General features: G+C 51.3%; 1 protein-coding gene across 6 annotated transcripts; it reads left to right on the top strand.

The window, feature by feature from the left end:
- Positions 1-478: 478 nt before the first annotated feature.
- LOC123448257 (scarecrow-like protein 14) lies at positions 479-13,561 on the top strand. 6 transcript variants are annotated; one of them, XM_045125088.1, is made up of 7 exons: positions 3,034-3,058; positions 3,693-3,767; positions 3,875-3,947; positions 10,037-10,147; positions 10,302-12,081; positions 12,345-12,478; positions 13,208-13,561. In XM_045125088.1, exon 5 carries the CDS (start codon positions 10,338-10,340, stop codon positions 12,012-12,014), a length of 1,677 nt encoding a protein of 558 aa, XP_044981023.1. In that variant the 5' UTR covers positions 3,034-3,058; positions 3,693-3,767; positions 3,875-3,947; positions 10,037-10,147; positions 10,302-10,337; the 3' UTR covers positions 12,015-12,081; positions 12,345-12,478; positions 13,208-13,561. The 6 variants fall into 6 exon arrangements, with proteins under 6 accessions (XP_044981019.1, XP_044981018.1, XP_044981023.1 ...); XM_045125086.1 differs by having other exon boundaries at positions 10,037-12,081; positions 12,390-12,478; XM_045125085.1 differs by having other exon boundaries at positions 10,037-12,081.
- Positions 13,562-22,615: the final 9,054 nt, after the last annotated feature.

Here is a 22,615-nt window from a genome sequence, read left to right as displayed (position 1 = left end):
TGAGTGGCAATCCGGAGTTGCGCATGCAGGACAAGTGGTAGTCACCAAGGTCACATCATGGCGACGGTTGTACGACCAGTGGCAACGTGGCACAAAAGGGTAGATCGAAGCTTGGCCAACAGTGCATTGGCGGTTCGTGGAGCAGCGAGTAGCACGCTCAATGGACATCTAAACAACAGGCAGCCGCGCTAGCTTGGAAGCGGGGAAGACGATACAAACGGACTCTTTTTTTTCTGCGTGTTCAGTTTTAAAAGAAGAGGTCAGGTTTTTTATATGCAGAAAAAATATCATGATTTTGACAATACTACAACATTGGAATCATAGTTTTCAGTGACAACCAAACAGATCATTGTGAATAAAACTATGATAATCTTAAATACCAATCCCTCTGTCTCAAAATAACTATCTCAACTTTGTATTAGATCTAGTATAAAATTGTATTAAGCTTAAGACACTTATTTTAGGACGGATGAAGTATATTATTTTTAAAATACTTTATTATCAAACATGGCCTTAAAGACAGTCAATGGCCATCAGTCAAACCTATAGCTTGCTTTGGGTTGGTGTACCTGCTCACTCATTTTGTTCTTGGCCGCCATGTTCAATTAACTAATGCTCCACAACAGAAATCTTCTGAATTGATATGGAGTACTATTGTTCGGTTAGCCATGTTAGACCAAAGCCTCACCATCACCATCCTTTTTCTTTCATTTCTTTCTGCTCCACCCTGGGCTGGGACCGGCGGCGAGCCGGAGTTGCAATTGGGTATTTGACTCTTGCCCCTTGGTCTCTTCCTCCGTTTCCGTCATCACGCCCCTTCCTTCCCGGAGCCTTCCATGGTTTCATCCTTTAAAGGAAGCACCATCTGCACAGCTTCACAGTGGACTGAAGTAAATTCCACTTATTTAGTCATATCGTACAAGACAACAAGTGTACAGCTGCACAAGACAGCCTAGCAGAGCAGAGAGCAATGGCCGCCACGCCGGAGGAGTTCCTGGGGCAGCAGAGTTTCCTTGCGCGCCTGGAGCCGCCCTCGCCGTCCCTGTTCCTCGGCCTGCCGCCGACGCCCCGTGGCGTGGACGATAGGGACTCCTCGTTTGACGACATGGCGCTGCCCTACATCTCGCGCCTGCTGGAGGAGGACATGGAAGACCACTTCTTCTACCTGTACCCCAACCACCCCGCGCTCCTCCGGGCGCAGCTGCCCTTCGCGCAGATCCTCGTCGACGTCGCCGACAGCGCCAGCGGCTCCACCTCCGCGCTCTCGCCGTCCTCCTCCACCTCCACCTCCACCTCCGACGCCACAACCCCCAGCACTACATCGCCCTACGACGCAGCAATCCAGATCTCACGGCTGCCCTACACCCAAGTACTTGGCCTTGCCTCAGGTTCACCGGACACCCAGAGCTCGGCGCTCCTCAGCGGCGACGAGGAAGCCCAAAACCCTAGCTCTGACTTCGTCATTGGGAATTATTTGTTGCCCGGCGACCAGGACATGCTCAACTTGTCCTTCCTCAAAGGCATGGAGGAGGCTAGGAAGTTCTTGCCGCCCAACAGCAGCCTCCCGGTCCCGGCCATGAAGGTCGATCAAGCGGTGGACGGAGCGCTCGCTGGAGCCGGCCTCAAGAAAAAGAGGGACACGCTAGAGCCAGACATGGGCAGGGCCAGCAAATTGATGACGCCGGAGCAGGAGGAGGTTGGCGCACGCGAGATGTTCGACGAAATGATGTTCCAGGAACACGAGATATGCATGAAGGGGGTTCAGCAGCTGTGCCTGCGCATCGCCGTGGACGGTGAACCCGGGAAGAACAGACGGAAGAAGGGGCGGCCAAGGCAGGACTCAAGTGATAGTGAGATGGTGGACCTGCAAACGCTGCTGCTAAACTGTGCCCAGGCGCTGTCCACAGACAACCGCCGGACCGCAAGTGAGCTGCTGAAAAGAATCAGGCAGCATTCTACCCCAAAGGGCGATGCGGCGCAAAGGCTGGCGCATTATTTTGGCGAGGCGCTGGATGCACGGCTGGCGGGTAGGGGGAGCGAGCTGTACCAGTCGCTCATGGCAAGGCGTACCTCGGTTGCAGACTTTCTCAAGGCCAACCAGCTTTACATGGCAGCTTGCTGCTGCAAGAAGGTGGCCTTCATCTTCGCCAACAAGACCATCTGCAATGCTGTGGTAGGGAGGAGCCGGTTGCACATTGTGGACTATGGTCTGAGTCAAGGACTGCAGTGGCCGGGCCTGTTACGTATGCTTGCAGCTCGAGAAGGTGGACCACCAGAGGTGAAGATCACCGGCATTGACCTTCCTCAACCTGGGTTCCATGGAGCCTACCACATCGAGGAGACAGGGCGCAGGCTCAGCAACTTCGCCCATGTGTTCGGTGTGCCGTTTAAGTTCCATGGTATTCCAGCAAAGCGGGAGACTGTGAAGCCGGAGGACCTGAACATTGACCGTGATGAGGTGCTTGTGGTGATTAGTCTTTGCCATTTCAGGCTTTTGATGGATGAAAACCTCGGCTTTGATACTCCAAGCCCCAGGGATCAGGTCCTCAACAACATCAGGAAGATGCGCCCAGATGTGTTCATCCATGGCATTATGAATGGCTCATATGGTGCTACATACTTCCTGACACGGTTCAGGGAGGCACTGTTCAATTACTCGGCCCAATTTGACCTGCTGGATGCCACAGTCCCCCGGGATAACGAAGGGCGTCTGCTTCTTGAGCGCGACATCTTTGGGCGGTCTGCCCTGAATGTCATTGCATGTGAGGGCGCAGACCGGGTGGAGCGCCCTGAGACATACAAGCAGTGGCAGCTCCGGAACCACCGGGCTGGGCTGAGGCAGCTGCCACTGAATCCAGATGTTGTTAGGCTTGTGCTGGACAAGGTTAAGGACAACTACCACAAGGACTTCGTCGTTGACGATGATCAGCGGTGGTTGCTGCACCGGTGGAAGGGGCGTGTGCTCTATGCCCTGTCAACATGGGTTGCCGACAATGCAACTTAACTTCTTTTCTAAATCAAACTTGGATTATTGACATCAATAGATATATCCATGATTGTGAGTTAGCACTTATCTCACCATTTATGATCTTATAATTCCATGGTGCCATGAGGTAGTCAATTACTTTTACTATGCCAAGTAGTCATTTGATTGTGCATCATGGATCATGAAGCTTAGATCTGAAACTAAGAAATCTGCAGAGATGCAGTAATGTTTTGGCATATATTTCTGTAAATTGGATTCTTTGGAACACACCACAAAATCTCTAGGGGTTTATGAATATGTCAGTCAAATTGTTTGACACTTCCTTTTGGGCCTATGTAGAGTAACCAGATATGTGTTGAAGCCTCAAAGTTGTACTGATTAGTCAGAGTTGATGTGCACATATATCTTGTATGAACAATTAAAGTTGTGATCGGCTTGACCACACATAACATGAAGTTTGCACCGACGCTGATTTCTGAGAAAGATGGGCACCTTATACCCCTATTATCCTAGAAAATCTGTAATCTTATAACTGTTTTTGCTGGATTTTTTTTATAATATAACTTTGGGCAAGTTCGGTGATATATTGTTAAATGATGGCATGTGAGAAAGGTGCAAACTTGCACAGATTCAGATTGGATGTTACTCCAGTTGTGTTACATTTCTAGGCTCATCTTCATACTGCTCTGCCAATTTTTGGTTTCAGATATTGGTCCAATGGTTTGCATTCTATTATGTACTTTACATGGCCAGAGCAAACCTGAGCAGCAAGGAATACTGAGTGAGCCTCTTTATATCCATATTGCTTGATTTTATTGCTAATTATCTCTATGGTTTCACCTTAAGAAGTTCATAGCATCATGTGTGTGTTTATTTGTTTGCTTGCAGGCCTGAAGGAGGTTACTGATTTGGTCAAGTATGCAGATCGTGGCAGGGATATAGGAGTAAAGATTAAGCATGAGTAAGTTTATTACAAACTATAGCATCTTCAAGAGTTTTACTAGGTATATTTTGGCCTCTCCCAGTATATTATTTACTCTTTTATTAACATATCAGCATAATTCCTAAGCTTCCACTTAAATAATTATGTTCATGCACCACTTTTTTCCTTGATTCATGTGCAACAATGGTAGAAACTAGGGTTCTACCGGCCCTCTGCCTTAGGTTATAAGGGTAGGAGGGAGGTTGGAGGAGACGAGGGCGCCGCGGCCGGCGTGACGGCGCCGTCTCGGCGCAGGGAGGAGGTGGCGGCGAGTAGTGGAGGCGGTGGCTAGGTTTAGGGTTCCGGCTCCTCTGGGAGCCGGGCAATAGAATTGTCTTATTGCTTAATTCCAAAAGGTGTCTTACAACTGTTTATATAAGCTATAAGGTAATAGAAATAAGGAAACCTGGGCTAAGCCCCTAACTTAACTAAGATAACTTGGGCTAAGCCCTTAACTAAACGGGCCCATTGGACCTCCTCCGGCTATAAGTCACGCCGGTCATAACATCTCTCCCCGCCTGCGCAAACAACATGTCCTCGAGCTGGAAGTCTGGAAAATGTTGGCGGAACTCGTCAAGCTGCTCCCAAGTTGCATCCTCCTCTCAAAGACCTTGCCACTGGATCAACAAGCGCCACACTCCGCGACGTAGCTGGACCTGCAACACCTTTGCCGGTCTTGGAAGGAGCCGTCCGTCGGAGGTAGGAGGTAGCACCGGTGTTGCTGCCGGCGGTTCTCCATGGAAGGGCTTCAACAACCCCACATGGAACACGTCATGGATGCGGGCCCCGGCCGGAAGCTGCAGGCGGTAGGTCACCTTGCCGATGTGCTCCACCACAGAAAATGGCCCTGCGTAGCGAGGGCCCAGCTTGCGCTTAGCGCGCGGGTCCAGGGACTACGTGGAGCGGTGAAGGAGGCGTAGCCACACCCAGTCGCCCATCGCAAACTCTGTGTCGCGGTGATGATCGTCGTAGTAGCGCTTGGACAGCTGCTGAGCCTGGAGAAAGCGTTGGCGCACCTCTGCAAGCATCTCGTCCCGGCTGCGAAGCAAGTCGCCCGCCACCTCAGTCCGAGCCGTCTCAGGGTCATCCGGCAGGATAGGCGGGGGCGGTCGTCCATAGACCACCTCGAACGGCGTGGCACGCACGGCGGAGTGATAAGAGGTGTTCTAGCAGTACTCCGCCCATGCCAGCCAATCCACCCATGCACGGGGACGGTCACCTGTAACACAACACAAATACATGGCGATCACCTTGTTCACCACCTTGGACTGGCCGTCCGTCTGAGGGTGGAAGGCGTAACAAGACGTAGCTTCACGCCCGGCAGGCGAAAGAGATCACGCCAGACATGCCCCGTGAACACCGGGTCCGGGTCGCTGACGATCGAAGCCGGAAACCCGTGGAGACGGACAATTCCGTCGAAGAAGGCACGAGCCACAGAGGCGGCCGTGTAGGGATGGCCGAGCGCAATGAAGTGGGCGTACTTGGAGAAGCGGTCGACCACCGTGAAGATAACGGACTTGCCGCCCACCTTTGGGAGGCCCTCGATGAAGTCCATGGAGATATCAACCCAGACTTGAGAAGGCACCTCCAAGGGCTGCAGCAGCCCAGCCGGACGCAATGTCTACGTCTTGTTACGCTGGCACGTAACACAAGACCGCACCCAGTCCCGGACCAAGGCCTGATCACCGGGGATGTAGAAATCAGCGCGGAGACAGTGGAGGGTCTTCTGCACACCCTCGTGGCTAGCCGAGTGGGCCAGCAGCAGGACCTCGTGACGGAGATCGCCGTGATCCGGCACAAAGAGGCGACGCCCATGTAGGAGCAACCCATCCGCCAAGCGCCACAGCTCGGCCAGGTCGCCGGCTGTGAGGCGCTGCCGAAGAAGCTGAGCGTCCGGTGCGTCGGAGGTGGCCCGGCGGATGTCGTCAAGGAGGGCAAAGGAGGGCCCCGAGCGGATGCAGAGAGCCGCCCCGTCGGAGTCGCCGGTGTCCGAGTCGTGGTTGGCGTCGCGGCGGGACAGGGCGTCGGCCACGGTGTTAAGGCGACCCGGACGATACTCCACGGTGAAGTCGAAGCCAAAAAGCTTGTTGATCCACTGGTGCTGGGGAATGGTGGACAACCTTTGGTACAATAAGAATTTGAGGCTGTAGTGATCCGTGCGAATCCGGAACGACCTCCCCCAAAGATACGGTCGCCAGTGGCGTACGGCCTGCACCAAGCCAATGAGCTCCCTATCATAGGCCGCGAGGTTATGATGGCGCGCGGCAAAAGGCCTGCTGAAGAACGCAAGCGGTCCGTCGCCCTGATGAAGGACGGTGCCGAACCCCACATCGGAGGCGTCACAGTCCACCATGAATGGCTGGTCGAAATCGGGGACCCGTCGTGAGGGCTTGCTTGACGGCCTCGAACGCCTCCGTGGCCTCCGCATCCCAGGCGAAGGCGTCGCGTCGCAACAGGCGCGTGAGCGGGGACGCGATGAGGCTGAACTCCCGGATAAATTTCCGGTAGTACCCCGCGAGGCCCAAGAAGCCGCGGAGAGCCCGTCGCGAGTGCGGTGTCGACCAGGCCGCGACCGCCGCCACCTTGTCGGCGTCCATAGCCACACCCTCGGCCGAGATGACATGGCTGAGGTAGGCGACTGAAGGCGTGCCAAACGAGCACTTCGATCACTTAAGATGAAGATGATGCGCTCAAAGCTCGTTGAAGACGATGGCGACGTGCTGAAGGTGCTCTGCCCAAGAAGCGTTGTAGATAAGAATGTCATCAAAGAAGACGAGCACAAACCGACGCAAGTAGGGGCGGAGGACGTCGTTCATCAAGGCATGAAAGGTCGCCGGAGCGTTGGAGAGGCCAAAAGGCATCACCAAGAACTCAAAGTGGCCGTGATGAGTCCGAAACGCCGTCTTCGCGATATCGTCCGGATGCATCCGCACCTGGTGGTAGCCCGAACGGGGGTCGAGCTTGGTGAAGAAGCGCGTCCCATGTAGCTCGTCCAAAAGCTCGTCGACGACTGGGATAGGAAATTTGTCCTTGAGCGTCAGAGCGTTCAGGGCACGGTAGTCGATGCAGAAGCGCCACGTGTTGTCCGACTTGCGGACGAAGAGGACCAGCGTCGGAAACGGCGATGTGGAGATCCGGATAATTCCCAAAGCGAGCATGAGTGCGCACTACCGCTCCAGCCCATCCTTCTGCAACTGGGGTAGCGGTAGGGGCGCACTGCAATCGGCGCTGTGCCCGGCAGAAGATGAATGCGGTGGTCATACGCCCGGGCTGGCGGAAGGCCCTAAGGCTCGTCGAAGAGGTCGCGGTGCTACTGCAAGATATGATCCAACAGGGGGTGCTCAGGCCCTGTGTCAGTTGCTGCCAGCTGAAGCTGCGGCGTCGCGGGGGACGCGCCACCCACGCCCGCCCACTGGATGCGGCGACCCATGCGCCAAAAAGTCAACGTCATGGCGTCGAAGTCCCAGAGAATGGGGCCGAGGGTCCGCAAGAAGTCGACGCCGAGGATGAAGTCGAAGCAACCAAGATCAATGCCGGCGCACGTGATGGTGAAGTGCTCATCGCCGATGGTGACTGGCACGTCCCGGGCGATCCCATGGCACCGGAGGTGGTCGCCTTTAGCCACGGTGACCCGGAGTTGCTCCCCGCCCATCGACTGGAGCGCTAAGCGGCGCATCGTCGACTCGGGCAGGAAGTTATGTGTGGAGCCCTCCAGGAGGGCCACCAGGCGCTCGCCGTTGATCATTACCGGCAAGAGCATAGTCCGCTTGTCTCGGATGCCCGCGAGCGCGTGGAGGGATACCATGAGAGCCGTCGCCGGAGCAGGCGCCGGGGCGGCGTCAACCGCCACTAGGCCGGGCAAGTCGCCGGGCCCGTCGGTGGCGGTGTCCTCCTCGACGTAGTCGGCCGCCTCCAGGTAGAAGAGGCGCGGGCATACATGGCCTGGTACGTATGGCTCGTCGCATTTATAGCAAAGCCCCTAGTGACGGTGCTTGAGTTGCTCGGCCGGGGTGAGTCGACGGAAGGCTCGTGGCGCGGCCGGAGCAGGGGCCGCTGTCGGGCCCGGGGGCGGCCACCCTGGTGATTGTGCTGTCTGGGCCGGCCGGCCTGGTTGCTGGGCGCCGCGAGCCGGAGCCGCCTGCTGAAGGGCCTGTGTGCGACGCTCGAAGGCTTGGGCGTAATACATGGCCATCTGGAGATCCTGTGGTCCGCGGAGCTCGACGTCCACGCGGGTGTGATCCGGCAGCCCGCCCACAAAGAGCTCGGTCCGCTGACGAGCCGACACGCCGGGCGCGTGACACGCCAGGGCCTGGAAGCGGTCGGCGAAGTCCTGCACCTTGCAGGTGAAGGGAAGGCGGCCGAGCTCCGCCAGCCGGTTTCCTTGGATCGGGGGCCGAAGCGCAGGAGGCAGAGCTCGCGGAAACGCTCCGAAGGGGGCATGCCGCCCTCGTCCTGTTCCAGAGCGTAATACCACGTCTGTGCGGCGCCTCAGAGGTGATACGAAGCGAGCCAGGTGCGTTCCGATGCCATTGTCCGTTTGCCCCTGAAAAACTAGTCACATTGGTTGAGCCAGTTCAGGGGGTCCTCGGTGCCGTCGTAGGTGGCGAAGTCCAGTTTGGCGAAGCGCGGCGGCATGTGGGTAGGGCCGCCCTGGTGGTATGGCTCGTCGGCGCGGAGCAGTGGAGGGGTCTGCGCTGGGTACACGTCAGGGACGGCGAAGCTGGAGGGCCCGCCGTACTGGGTGTGCGGCGGTGCCGAGGCCGTCGTGTAGACCGGCTATGACGACTTGGTCACCCAGGCCGGTAGCGGTGACGGGGAGGGGGCGAACCGAAGCTGGTTGAGCGGCACCCCCGACGCGGCGGTCGGGCCCGACCCGAAGGTGGTGGGAGTCGGCGGCGACAGTTGTAGGGTCGGCTGCCGTGGCCCCACCGAGGATGGCGGAGGCAGCGGCAGTGGTGGCTGCAGCGGCCAGGCGAGCGCGGCGGTTGCCGCCAGTGGCGACTTCTGCCAGGGCGGCCAGGACGGTCCGACGCTGGTTGGTGGTGGCGTGGCAAGGTATAGCCGGATGCCCTGGACGGCGGTAGCCAGATCGCGGATAGCGCCGGTCAGCTCTTCTTGGGTGAGGACGGCAGGAGGCGGCGCGGCAGAAGAGGCCGGCGCGGGCAGGTGCGGGCCGCCGGCCATGGTGATCATTCGGGTGGTGGTGGGGGACGACGGCACAACGGTGGAGGCGGGCGGCGGTGATGACATTATCGAACCAGAGTCTCGTGATACCAAACTGGTAGAAACTAGAGTTTTACCGGCCCTCTGCCTTAGGTTATAAGGGTAGGAGGGAGGTTGGAGGAGACGAGGGCGCCGTGGCCGGCGCGACGGCGCCGTCTTGGCGCAGGGAGGAGGTGGCGGCGAGTAGTGGAGGCGGTGGCTAGGTTTAGGGTTCCGGCTCCTCTGGGAGCCGGGCAATAGAATTGTCTTATTGCTTAATTCCAAAAGGTGTCTTACAACTGTTTATATAAGCTCTAAGGTATTAGAAATAAGGAAATTTGGGCTAAGCCCCTAACTTAACTAAGATAAGTTGGGCTAAGCCCTTAACTAAACGGGCCCATTGGACCTCCTCCGGCTATAAGTCACGCGGGTCATAACAAACAAAGTAGTAGATGTAACTATGTATGCGTGTAGCTGAGATATTGTAGTTAAGGACTCTGGACTTGTGGGTCAAATGTGTCAGGTATGCTGCGCTTTCATTTTGCCGAACATCAGGAGCAGAGTAAAACACATCATGCTTAGCGCAGTGTTTTGGCATCTGATCTCACATATACCCTCTAAAGAAGTCTGTTCACAAACTTAAAAAGTTTCTCAAAAATTAAACACAGGTACATATCTGAGTATTAAGTTCACTTTTGAAATAAATTCCGTGCAAAAAAGCTACTATGTTAGCCTTCATCATTTTATTATTTTTGCACTGCACAGAGATTTACAAATGCAAATAGTACTTGAACATGTACATGTGTGATTTTCTTGTTGAGTTTTTAAAATATCAATTTGTTTTTGACGTAATTTTCTTGTACAAGGAAATGGAACAAGGAGGTCACATCCCACCTAGATGATCAGGAAAGCAGCTGCTTTTTTGTTCTTTCTGGTTGGAGACAATTCGGTGATTCCGAGGAGGCAAGCTTAGCAGAGTAACATTACACCTACCATGATTCCCTTCCATTCATTAGAGCTTTGCCATTTACCATTGCCATTGCCAGCACCATGGCTTCCACTCCCGTCTTCCCGGTGTTCCCAGACCTTCCCTTGATGGCCCATGATGACAACCACCGCTTTGCCGTGCAGGATCACCTGGCACTCCCCTATATCGCACAAATCCTCATGGAGGAGGAGGATGACGTTGATGAAGACAACCCTGCACTCCTCAAAGCCCAGTGGCCCTTTGCCCAAATCCTCTCTTCCAGCATGCATGCCTCCACCTTAATGGCGGACCAAGGCGGTGCCTTGGCCATCGACGTGCACTCTCCCAACTCGGCCATCGACGTGAACTCTCCCAGCTCGGCCATCTTCAAGTTCAAGGGTGTTGATGAGGTCCGCAGCTTGCTGTTGCTTCCCAATGGGGACTACAACACTCACATGTTTAGCACTGCCTTCGTCAGGGGCATGGAAGAGGCGAACAAGTTCTTGCCCACAAACTGTGAGCTGACGACCACCGGTGGGCACGATCTACCCAAGGAGAAAAGTGGCAGGGGCCGCAAGGGCAGGCATGGCGAGGTGGATGCTGATATCAGTAGGACTAGCAGATTGGTGGAAGCTGGTGCCGGCGAGGTGTTGGACCAAATGCTCATCGCCATGAGCAACGAGACTGGGAACAGGAACAAGAAGGGGAGAAAGAGCAAGGCGCGGGTGGTTGACCTGCACACACTGCTGATCCACTGTGCCAAGTCGGTGATGGATGACCGCCGTAGTGCAGGTGAGTTACTCAAGGAGATCAAGCAGCATGCATCACCAACTGGGGACGCCACACAACGGCTTGCCTACTGGTTTGCTGAGGGGCTGGAGGCGCGGCTGACCGGCACAGGGAGCCAGGTGTACGGGTTGCTCACGGCAGAGTGCACCTCTAGGGTGAGGCACATGGAGGCCTACCAGCTGTTCATGTCCACCTGCTGTTTCAGGAAGGTGGCCTTCTTGTTTGCCAACAAGGCCATTTTCAATGCAGCAGTTGGGAGAAGCAGGTTGCATATCGTGGATTATGGCCTCCATTGTGGGTTCCAGTGGCCTGAGCTACTGCGCTGGTTGGCTTCAAGGGATGGTGGCCCACCGGAGGTCAGGATCACTCACATTGAACTCCCACAGCCTGGGGTCTACCTGGAAAAACATATGGAGCAGATAGGTAATCGGCTGGCTGACATTGCACAAGAGCTTGGTGTGCCGTTCAAGTACCGTGCTATCATGGCACAGTGGCAGACCATTTGCGTTGAGGACCTGAACATGGAACCTGACGAGGCGCTTGCTGTGAATGACCAGTTCAATTTCAGGACCTTAATGGATGAGAGTGTCGTCATAGCCAACCTGAACCCCAGGGATGCTGTCCTCGGCAACATCAGCAAGATGAAGCCAGACGTGTTTGTCCAAAGCACCGTGAATGGCTCCTACGGCACCTTCTTCTTGTCACGGTTCCGAGAGGCCCTCTTCTATCACTCTGCGGTATTTGACATGCTTGATGCAACCATGCCACGGGAGAGCAAACTGCGGCTGGCGCTGGAACGTGACGTCTTTGGGTGGATTGTCCTGAATGCCGTCGCATATGAGGGAGAGGACCGAGTGGAGCGCGGTGAGACCTATAAGCATTGGCAGATCAGAAACCAACGAGCAGGTCTGAGGCAGCTGCCACTGAACAGAGAGACTGTTAAGATGGCCAGGGACATGGTCATGGGTGACTACCACAAGGATTTTGACATCGACGAGGATCACCAATGGCTGCTACAAGGATGGAAGGGTCGTATTCTCTACGCCCACTCAACATGGGTGGCAGAGGGAGCTAGCTCCCATTGTTAGCTATTTCTCCTTCCTGCACAGGAACAACAGCTGCCATGTCAATTAATACTATGTTGTCTGTGATGAGGTTTATATTCTAAACTTTGAAGATGCATTTTAAATTTTCTTGTTTTATGGGATGGAAAAAGGCATTTGGGATGATGTGGCATTTGCTTTGCTCTTTTCTTGTACTCAACGATATAAGAAGATAAATATATTTCTATGGTTTTTTTTAGATAAAATATATATCTATGGTTGTGTGTTATCTGGGGTGATGGTTGTATTCATAATCCAGTAAATACAAACTGGTCGCATGCTTGTTTTAATGGCTAATTTATCTGGTGATTACAGTGACCCATTGTCCAGACTTTGATGTTGAGCCTTGGATATTCACAGAAACTGTCTGATCTCTTCGTAGTCTGGTGGATTCATGCAATACTGGCAAGGAAGGTGAAATTCAAGATTGGAAGTAAAAAATCTTGTAGGTAAGCACGAGGTGATATCATTCCTTTGTAAATTGGATGTTTTGTTGGCCATGCATTACAACCTCGGTTATAGATGACGAGGACCACCATGTTAACCAGTTTGTTGGTTCTACAGTTTGCTGGTAAATAGTCTATCGAGATGGCATGTTTTATTTTTTATCGAAAATTAACAAACTTGAGACGTTTTCAAGGGATATGTGAGCCAATATCATTCAGTATATGGGCCACTGGTTAAAAGAATCAAGCGATGCCTCCAGGAATTTGAGAACCATGCGCTGCATTAGCAAAGGAGAGCTGCAATAATTACTTGGCTTCATGTTCCACTGGAGTGTATTATGATTTTGCTAGACAATGAGTGTAATCACTGTGCATAATTTAATATAAGCAGCTAATTCTCTAACAAAAAAGAAGTTAAGAGACGTTTTTATAGTTCAAGTTGGCCACTGGTTTTCTTTGCTTGTGTAACCAGATGAATTAAGTCCCCCGCAAAAAAAAAAACTAGATGGATTAAGCAGTGTATTTTCTATGCTGATCTTTTTTATATTGTAACTGTGCAAACCTTGCTGCAGGCTAATCACTAAAAGAATCTGAGTAATTTCTAACTAACATAGACATTTGCCCATTAGCGGGCTGAGGTTCTTATTTCTCGCCTTCAATTGCTAATTGTTTCTGTATGTCTCAAAGGTTTAGACGACACGTTCATAGCATGGCTATCATGATTACTTGCAGGTTTGAAGTGCTACTGATACTGGGGGCTGTATGCAGTGCAGGCGATGAGCGGATCAGGTCTGGAGGTACCAAATGACTACGTACTCCATTCAGGATTGGTTGGAGGGCGTAGTTGTCAAAGATAGGAGGTCTGGGGCGGTTTGAGTTTAGATGCCGTCGTGCCTAGTGTAGATCAAGCATGGTGTACATGCTGCATAAATGGAGAAAGGTAACAAATCCTCCATTTGTTGACCACTTTTAGGTTCAGTCCTCATACTGCCCCAATTGAACACCTGTCCATGTTTGAGTGCTAAGTGCACTTTCAGAACAATTTCCATTCAAATAAAGGTGCTATTTTAGCCCTTTATCATTTTATCACTTCTGTACTATTACCTCTGTATCAAAATATAAGACATTTTGGTACTTTGGTAGGCTATTTTAGCCTAAAAAACGTCTTATATTTTGATACGGAGGTATTTCCTTCCGTCCCATAATATAAGAGCGTTTTTTACACTAGTATGAGAAGGAGGGAGTAGTATATAAAATTTTCAAGTGCCATTGTGGGCAAACATGTCCAGTTGTGATATTTTCCAGAGTTCTTTTAAAATGCCATTTTTTTTTTGGCATAATGTCCTTGTACTAGGAAATGTGACAAGAAGGTCACGTCGTACCTATATGATTAGGAAAACAGCAATTTGTCCTTTCTTGTTGGAGACAATTCGGTGATTCCAAGGAGAGGTTTAACTGAGCAACATCGTACCTACCATGATTTCATTCCATTCATTAGAGCTCATTCCCATTGTCCATTGTCCATTGTCATCATCATGGCTGTTCCTCGTATCTTCTCGGACCTTTTTTTTTAGGCTAGTCGTAATGGAAGTATCATAAGTATTATTATACATGTCAACTAAGCAATTTTGATGAGGTAACATAGAATTAAATAAAGTGTCTAGCTTTAAGTCAGACTCTCGCGTCCAGCCTCCGTGTCGCCCCCGCTAGGGCGACTCTGGCGACGCCCAAACCCTAGCCGTCGGGGGCGCGCGCTCCATCCTTTCCTCCCTCCATCGCCGTCGGGGGACGCCGCTGGGCAAACGCTCGTGGGCCGACGGCGGTGGCGGAGGCATCCCTCTCTCCCGCGTCCCAGGGGTGGTGTGGGGCCCCTACACGCGGGGAGGAATGGCCGATCTGCGGAGCAAGGGCGATGGTTGCGTTGACGATGGCGGTGGCCGACCCTGCCTCGGGCGACGGCGGCTGCAGACACGTCGGGCTGGCCGGACACGGCCAGCGGCGTGCGGCGGTTGGCCTAGTTCGGATGGCGGGGACGGGCTATGCGGCGGTGGCGCGTCATCCGGCTTCAGATCTGCGGCGGTATGGAGGGCCTGGTGGATTGCTCGGCGGCCTCCGACCAGATCTATTCTAGCCGGTGCAGCCGGCAGTGGCGGTCATCTCCTCCGTCGGAGGTGGTCGGCCTGAGGCTGGGTGGTTGGATCTCGCGATCTGTCTTCTAGTCTCGGCTGTGAGTCGGGAAGACATAGTTGTCGGCGAAAACCGAGACGATGGCAGGCGATGGCGGCGTTCTGCGCCATTACCTTGATGAAGGCATCATGGTGTAACTACTGTTGACCCACTCATAATGCCCCCGGGGCAACCCTAGGATCTGGTCTTCTAGATCGGACGATGGCAGCACTACGGTGTCGTGCCTCTCTTGGGAGCATCGTTTCTGGAGCAGCGCTGGAAGACAGAGGAAGGCGGTGGAGCGGTTTTGTCTTGATCGGAGCTTTGGTAGAGATGTCAAGTCATGCCTGGCCGACACGTGCTACGCTGTGTCATGCCTGCTCGATAGGTGCTCCGCATGACAGATCTTCCTGAGCTTTCATGTCAGGATGGACGAGCGCAGGACGGTGGTGCCGTTGGGCGCCGTGGTGGCGTCGACGGATGCACGGACTGGCATGGGTGATACGGATCTCTTTCCTGAAGATGGGATAGTGGTTCGATGATGACGGCGGCTTCTAGAACATGTGCAAGTTGTATACGCTTTAGGTTTGCTACACCGTTTGTTGTTCCGATACTTTATAGGGATGGATCGGTGATGACAACGGTTTTTGATATGTAAGCACTCAACATTATCATGTTTGTAGGTATGAGGGGTGGCTTCGGATGACTTGATGTATAATCTTGTCAGACCTTCGTGGAATAACTAATAAAAATGGTTGTACGCATCGATTGATGCAGAGGACGGGGGTTGAACCTCCTTTTAAAAAAAGAATTAAATAAGGAAAGAGAGAGTTGAGTGTCATACATAACAAGAAATAACCTATTTTTATGATACTAACATATGACACTATGCATTACGTGTGTAGTATCATACACTAGTATCATATACATGACATTAATATATGATACTTTCATTATAACCAATCTTAGTGGCACACCATGACAGGAACCGCCCCGCCGTGCAGGATCACCTGGCACTCCCCAATATCGCATGTATCCTCATGGAAGAGGAGGATGGCATTGATGAAGACAACCCTGCGCTCCGCAAAGCCCAACAGCCCGGCTATTCTTATGAATTGTGACAACCAAACGGTTATCACTAAAGTAAATAATTCTAAGGATAACGCAAAGTCATCAAGACACGTGAAGAGACGTTTGAAATCTGTCAGGAAGTGAGAAACTCCGGAGTAATAATTGTTACGTATATTCAAACAGACAAAAACCTGGCAGATCCTTTTACAAAGGGACTATCACGAAATGTGATAGATATTGCATCGAGGGAGATGGGTATGAGACCCATAGACGTTACACCATAGTAGTAACCCTACCTTTGTGATCGGAGATCCCGTGAATTAGGACCTAGGAAGAACAAGCTATTGGTTAACAGAGGAGAGTAATAAGTGACCGTCTCTAAGTGAAGATGCAAAACTCTCAGAGCTGTAAGGCAGGTTGGCAACATGCCTTAATGTGATTCTATTGGTTATTATAGCAAACATGTTGTCCTACAGAGCAATCTTGAAAGAACACACCTATATGAGCTCCGATTGTAAAACGTCGCAATCTAGGAGATTTGGGTAATCTCTAGTAAGCTCACGAAGAGACCAGGGAGTACGACGTATATGCTCCAAACCGCGGGGTAGCCTACTGGCAGCCAGGTACTGGTTAGGACTTTGAGTGAAACCTGTTCACACAAAACTAGCAATTCAAGGCATAGTCCATTGTCAAGTTGTGGATGGATGTAGCTTAAGGTTTTAGGCAGAAGTTCAACTTAACAGTCTGTGCTGAAACACTGGTATATTAAACAAGTGGAGAGACAAGGCAAATCTCTAAATGGGTATTTGAGATGTGGTGGGGGATTGTTAGAATTAATGGGTTTGGCCCATCTATAAAATTCTGAAATCTCAAATTTAGCCCATGAATAAAATGGCAAGTGGTGGTGTGGTGGTGCTAAAGTTTAGTCCCATACCGCTAGTGGAGGAAGTGTTGGACCTCTTTATATAGTGAGTTCTCCCTACCACTCTAAGTGTGTGTTGAGAAGAGAAAGGAGAGAACCACACGCGCTCGCTCGCCTCGCCTGGCCAGGCCGGGCAGTGCAGTGCAAGGCGTACGTGCGACATGCGCGTGAATGGTCCGCCAAATTCCGGTCTGATGCCTTGCAGGGGCGTGGCTTCCTTTTAGCGTTTATTTTTTATGTCTTGGCAGACAAGTTGAGAATTTCTTGTCCGGTAAGTATACGACTTGGAAACCAAGTCGGTTTGAGACGTGGTCGCGACACGGAACCTACCTTGGTCCTCCTATATATACTGCTTGTCGTGGTCGGCCAAAGACACACCGAAAACATTTAGGGTTTTGCCTCGTCTCACAACTTGCGCCGCCATCGTAGTCTACCTCATCTCGAACGCCGGCGTGCATCGGTGTGCGAGAGAGAAGGTCTCCGGAACCGTTCGTCTTTGCGATCCTGCACCGAGAGATGACGAATTAGGTTTTTGGGAAGCGCTTTGCGCGACTGCTCAGATTCGTCACCACAGATCGTCTACCATCCAAGTCGGGCGGTGCTACTCATCGCCGTCTTCATCGCCATCAGCAAAGGACCGTCATAAACATCATCGTCAACACAGTTTCTTCTGCTGCAACTAACGAACAATACGTTACTCGTAATCTGTTTATGATGATCGCTGTAATTGCTGCTTCTTGCGCGGTAATGTTGTGCATGTTTAGTTGCTCTGCCGGTTTGCTAGAGTATTCAATGCTACTTTCTGATTTAGTCATGAATTATTTACTGGAATTAATCATGAACTTGCCTAATATTCCAACAATCGTCTCCTTTGCCCCCTTGTTACCCATCAATACAAGATCCACAGTTCGTACCCCCTACTCGAGATCAGCCGATTTTGACACCGACAACGTCCCAATTCCCCCTATCATTGTTGATGTCTTCGTATTCCTCGCGTCATTGCACTCTCTTTTGCCCTTCCGCCCTTGCCACCCACCAGATCCTCCTCCTGCTGTCATGGCTCCCAAGACAAGGGCCTCCAAGGAGTCCGGCAAGGAGGTAGAGAAATTGGGGAAGGCAGAGCTGGCGCAGATGCGCGGGGATAACGCCATCTTCCCTCCGACGCTGGAGGTCGCGGAGCAGGTACTCCTTCTTGTTCCCTGTGAAGATGAAGGATCACGACACCGTAGAGGTGTTGCCCGCGAGGAGGACCCCTAGCAACGATAAATTTGCATTTTTGTTGGGTTCTTCTTTAGCATATTGGTTCCCCCCCTTCTCGACGTTATTTGATGAGCTGATGCAGACATATGGGTTCTGGATGCTGGATTTCAATCCAAACGGCGCCAACTGTATGCCCGTCTTCGCCCATTTCTACAAGCATTTCATGGAGGTGGTGCCCATCCAGGGACGGAGCGAGCATTCAAATATAGGGGGAGGGGGGGGGGGCAAAAATCTTTTTGCCTCTAACGTAGAGATTCGTAAAAAATAGACAAAAGCAGCCTAGGAGCCAGATTAACATACTAAATCTTCATCTAAGCATGCATCTGCTGTGAGCAAGTTAAATTTTTATCAGAAGATACCATCAAGAAAAGCTAAAGCAGTTCACATGTGAATGAACTAAAATTTTCTACTATAGCATGCGATAAACAATGCGTAACCTTGCCCCATGGATAAAGGGATGTATTCCGTAATTAATCTTCTACTACAGTTATAATTGTGTAGTTCTAAAGTATTATATTAATCTGATTTAGGCAGATAAGCAAGGACTAATAACGAGAATGAGAAGAGACTGACTGGCCGGCCGCCACCCGTTCGAGCAAGGATGGTCGTCGCCCCTTCACCATTTTACACGCAATCTCGTCTGCTCAAGGTTGACCGTTCGGGATTAGAATGAATCAGCGCTCCTCAAGAACTGCCCTAGGCGGCTAGATCTAGGCGACTGGCATAGCACGCAAGAAAATTAAACGATCTGATCATATCCCGTTGTGTTGGGCTACTTCTGGAGGCGTTTTAAAGACGGGCTTGGTGATTTTTTGTTGGGCTTCACGTGGTCAGGGGGGTGCTATTAGCGAAATAATCATTGTTTTCTATCGGCCTTCTAATCGCTAGTTAGTAAAACGAAATCATAGGGAGGTCTAGCCCCCCCTCGCCCCCTTGGATTCGTCCTTGTGCCCATCGTCCCCCTATGCTGCCACTTCTACACATCCCGGATATAGAGCAACACCATGTTCGGTGGTGTGACGTGGGTCCTAAGAGCAAGTCTAGTAGAACCCTCAAACCCTCAAATCCTTAAAAATAACCGTTTTTTTTACAGTTTTCGTCGACAAAACGACGTAGACTAGAACCCTTAAACCCTTAAACCCGTAAAAAATTTTAAAGGTCCAACCCGCAAACGCCATCGCAGCCTGTAGAAGTGAGGGTTGGGGGGAGAAACTGTCCCCAACCTGCACTCCACTTCCTCTCCAGCGCAGGAGGGAAGTTTCAGCTCCCTCCTTCGATCCGCCGCCGCCGCCGCTCCGCTCCGGCCACCCCGGCCGCCCATCCGCCGCCCCGCCCCGGCCGCCCTCCGCCGCCGCTTCCCCGCCCCGTCGCAGCCCCTCCGCAGCGCCGCCCCGGCTGCCCCGTCCGCAGCGCCGCCCCTGCCGCAGCGCCGCCCCGTCCGCAGCGTCGCGCCGCCCCTGCCGCAGCGCCGCCCCGTCCGCAGCGCCGCGCCGCCCCCGCCGCCCCTCCGCAGCGCCGCCCCGCCGCCGCCCCGCCGCAGCCCCTCCGCAGCGCCGCCCCGTCCCCGCCGGCCCTCCGCAGCCCCGCAGCGCCGCCCTGTCCCCGCCGGCCCCGCTGCAGCCCCTCCGCAGCGCCGCCCCGTCCCCGCCGGCCCTCCGCAGCCCCGCAGCGCCGCCCCTTGGTGAACATCATGAAATGTTGTGTGATTCTACACAACATGATCCTAGAGGATGAGAGAGGGTTAAACCTCCCTTGTTTCTATGATAATGTTGGTACCCGTGTGCAACTGGAAAGAAACCCTTCTCGCATACACGCCTTTCTTCAAGCACATCGTGAGATTGAGGATGCAACCATTCATGGTCGTCTCCGGGATGATCTAGTAGAGCAGCACTGGCAGTTGGATGGGCGGCGTACTGGCCCATGATGTATCTTTGTTTTACTTTTCTATGTCCTATTTGATTCGAACAATTGTTGTAATTTGCTGAAACATTGTGTCGGAGGACCGGGAAGAAGGAGAAATATCTCAAAGGCACCTTCCACATCAAGTGGCCTGAGTGGAGGGCGAAATGGTGTTGGATTAAGCAGCAAGGCTTCCCGGACTACTACAAAACTGCGGTAGTAAAACTCGTAAGGAACCCTCGCTGGTGTGATGTTGGTCCCTGAGACAAGGACTTTGGTCTTCCACTATTGGAAAAAGGCTTATAGGTGAACTTAAGTTAGTGTCGGGCACATGCGGGCACTCGTCACCATGATTTTGGATAGGGAGTTGTGGAGAGTAATAAAATATACCCGCCGCTACTGGTAGCTTAGTAGCGTTAAGGGCAAGAGCGACCGCCACAAGTGAACTCCTCCAAATTTGCCTGCATACAGAAGTGAGCACTAGCACACAGTGCCACCACTAGTAGAAAAAGGGTCTTTCGACCGAGGGCCGAAAGACCATTAGCCCCGGTTGAAATGAAAACCGGGACCAATGCCAGACAATGGTCCCGGTTCGATTCACCTCATTAGTCCTGGTTTGGGGCAAAAACCGGGACTAAAGATCCAGCGACTGCCACGTGGCTTGCCGCGGAGCATTAGTCCCGGTTTATGGCAAGAACCGGGACTAAAGGGTAGATTATTAGTCCTAGTTTTAGGCAAAAACCGGGACTAAAGTGTTGCCTATATAAACCCTCGCCCCTGCCCACCCTCTCCTCTGTTTTTTGGCTGTTGAAGTGTGACCATGCCATGCTCTTGCCACTCTAGTTCATGCACATGAAGTGTTCGATGAAATGCCCGAGCCACACTACTTAAGCTTTCTCCTCTCCAAGCTCGACCTCCAAGCTCCATTTTCCTCAATATTTGTCTAGGTTTGGCCATGCACCAACTGCACAAGTGTTTTAAAAGGTTAGCTACTTCATCATTTCATCTATCACTGCTAGTTTAGCTCATTTCAAATGCTCAAATTAACTTCTTAGAGTCTGCACATGTGTAGGCTGCCGTCCCGTGCCCGTCCTCACCTTTGTCGATCACCCGCGCCGATCTCGTCGCGAGCACCACCGTGGTGAGCCTCTTGTTCTTGTCTTCTTTTTAAAAGAAAAAAATTCTTACTTGTATGATTTAGATACATACTTGTATAAATTACTTATTTTCATTATTTTTTGTTATTATATAGTGTGATGGTTTTGGTATCCGCCTCCGTCAGCCCTCGTCCTGTCTATGATTCGGATGTGGTATATATTATCTTTTATAACTATTTGTTTTATTTAGTGTTTATGACAATTATGACGACCAACGTGACATATATTTTTAATCTAGGAGGTATGTGAACCGGAAATTCCAACCCACATAGAAATTCTTGTCGAGAAGTCAAATTTGGTTGAAAAAGAAAACAAATACTTGAAGGAAAAATTGAAAATAATTGAGGAGAAGAATATGGAACTGGAGTTGCATGTCGCCGATGTCATCGATGATCGCAAGATGAAGATCGATGGGATGCGGTTGAAGATGGATGCAATGCGCTTGAAGATGGATGAAATGCGCTTGAAGATTAGGAATATTAGAAAATATGCCATTGATAAAGAGGCTTGGTATCATTATGTTGTTGGGTCAATTGTTACCTTAGTTGCGATTTTGATCGCATTTTAATGTTTTACATAGTTGTATGTTGTTTTATGAGAGAACTTTATGTATTTATTTTTTGCAATAATAATATTTGATCACTACTGTGCTTTGGTTTTAATGTGATGATGAACTTGTATTAATTTGGTCACATGTTCTGCAATGGTTTTTTGATATACTTAATTTCATAATAGAGATGAGCCGTCAATGGATGTACGGTGACCGACGCACTTCGGAGTATATTATGAACCGGGACTAATACCCGAGTCACACTTAAGTTCACACATAATGGTATCCTCGACCGAGGTTAGCAACCTTATCCTTTTCATATATATTTGATAAAAAATTATTACATGTGTCAATGTACGGTGGTCATTTCACTATTCATGTACGATGGCAGATCGATGCACGGAAGCGATGGATGTACGGCGAACGGCGCGGTTCCGGATTTATAAAAGGCGTGCATAAATTTATCGATGTGGCTGAGGCAAACAAAGTGGATAATTTTATGCTTTGTCCATGTGTTGTCTGTCGAAACGTGAAGGAGTACTCTAGCTTGAAAAACATTCATCTCCACTTGCTTTAGAGATGTTTCATGCCCACATATTATTGTTGGACCATGCACGGAGAAAGAGGGGTTAGGATGGAAGACAATGAAGAAGAAGATGATGATGACAACTATCCTATGTTCACTAAAGAATACAGTGATACTACAATGGAAGACAATGAAGAAGAAGGAGGTGAAGAACAACCGGCATCAGATGAGCCCGCTGATGGTCTTGGTCGGGTCATTTCTGATGCAAAAAGAGAATGCGATACAAAAAAGGAGAAGCTGAAATTGGAGGCCATGCTAAAGGATCATAAAAAGTTGTTGTACCCAAATTGCGAAGATGGCAGCACAAATCTCGGTACCACACTGGAATTGTTGAAATGGAAGGCAGAAATTGGTTTATCTGACAAGGGATTTGAGAAGTTACTGAAAATATTGAAGCCGAAGCTTCCAAAGGATAACGAATTGCCCGAGACTACGTACGAAGCAAAGAAGGCTATCTGTCCTCTTGGATTAGATATGCAGAAGATACATGCATGCATTAATGACTGCATCCTGTACCGTGGTGAGAAGT

The sequence above is a fragment of the Hordeum vulgare genome, chromosome 4H, assembly GCF_904849725.1.
Source record: "Hordeum vulgare subsp. vulgare chromosome 4H, MorexV3_pseudomolecules_assembly, whole genome shotgun sequence".
NCBI lineage: Eukaryota > Viridiplantae > Streptophyta > Magnoliopsida > Poales > Poaceae > Hordeum > Hordeum vulgare.
The sequence above is the reverse complement of the archived record's forward strand: the minus strand, read 5'-3'. Positions and strand labels throughout refer to the sequence as shown.

What these genes read in the sequence shown, in the direction of transcription:
- LOC123448257 (XM_045125084.1), top strand. Translation starts at nt 971, where the DNA reads ATGGCCGCCACGCCGGAGGAGTTCCTGGGGCAGCAGAGTTTCCTTGCG.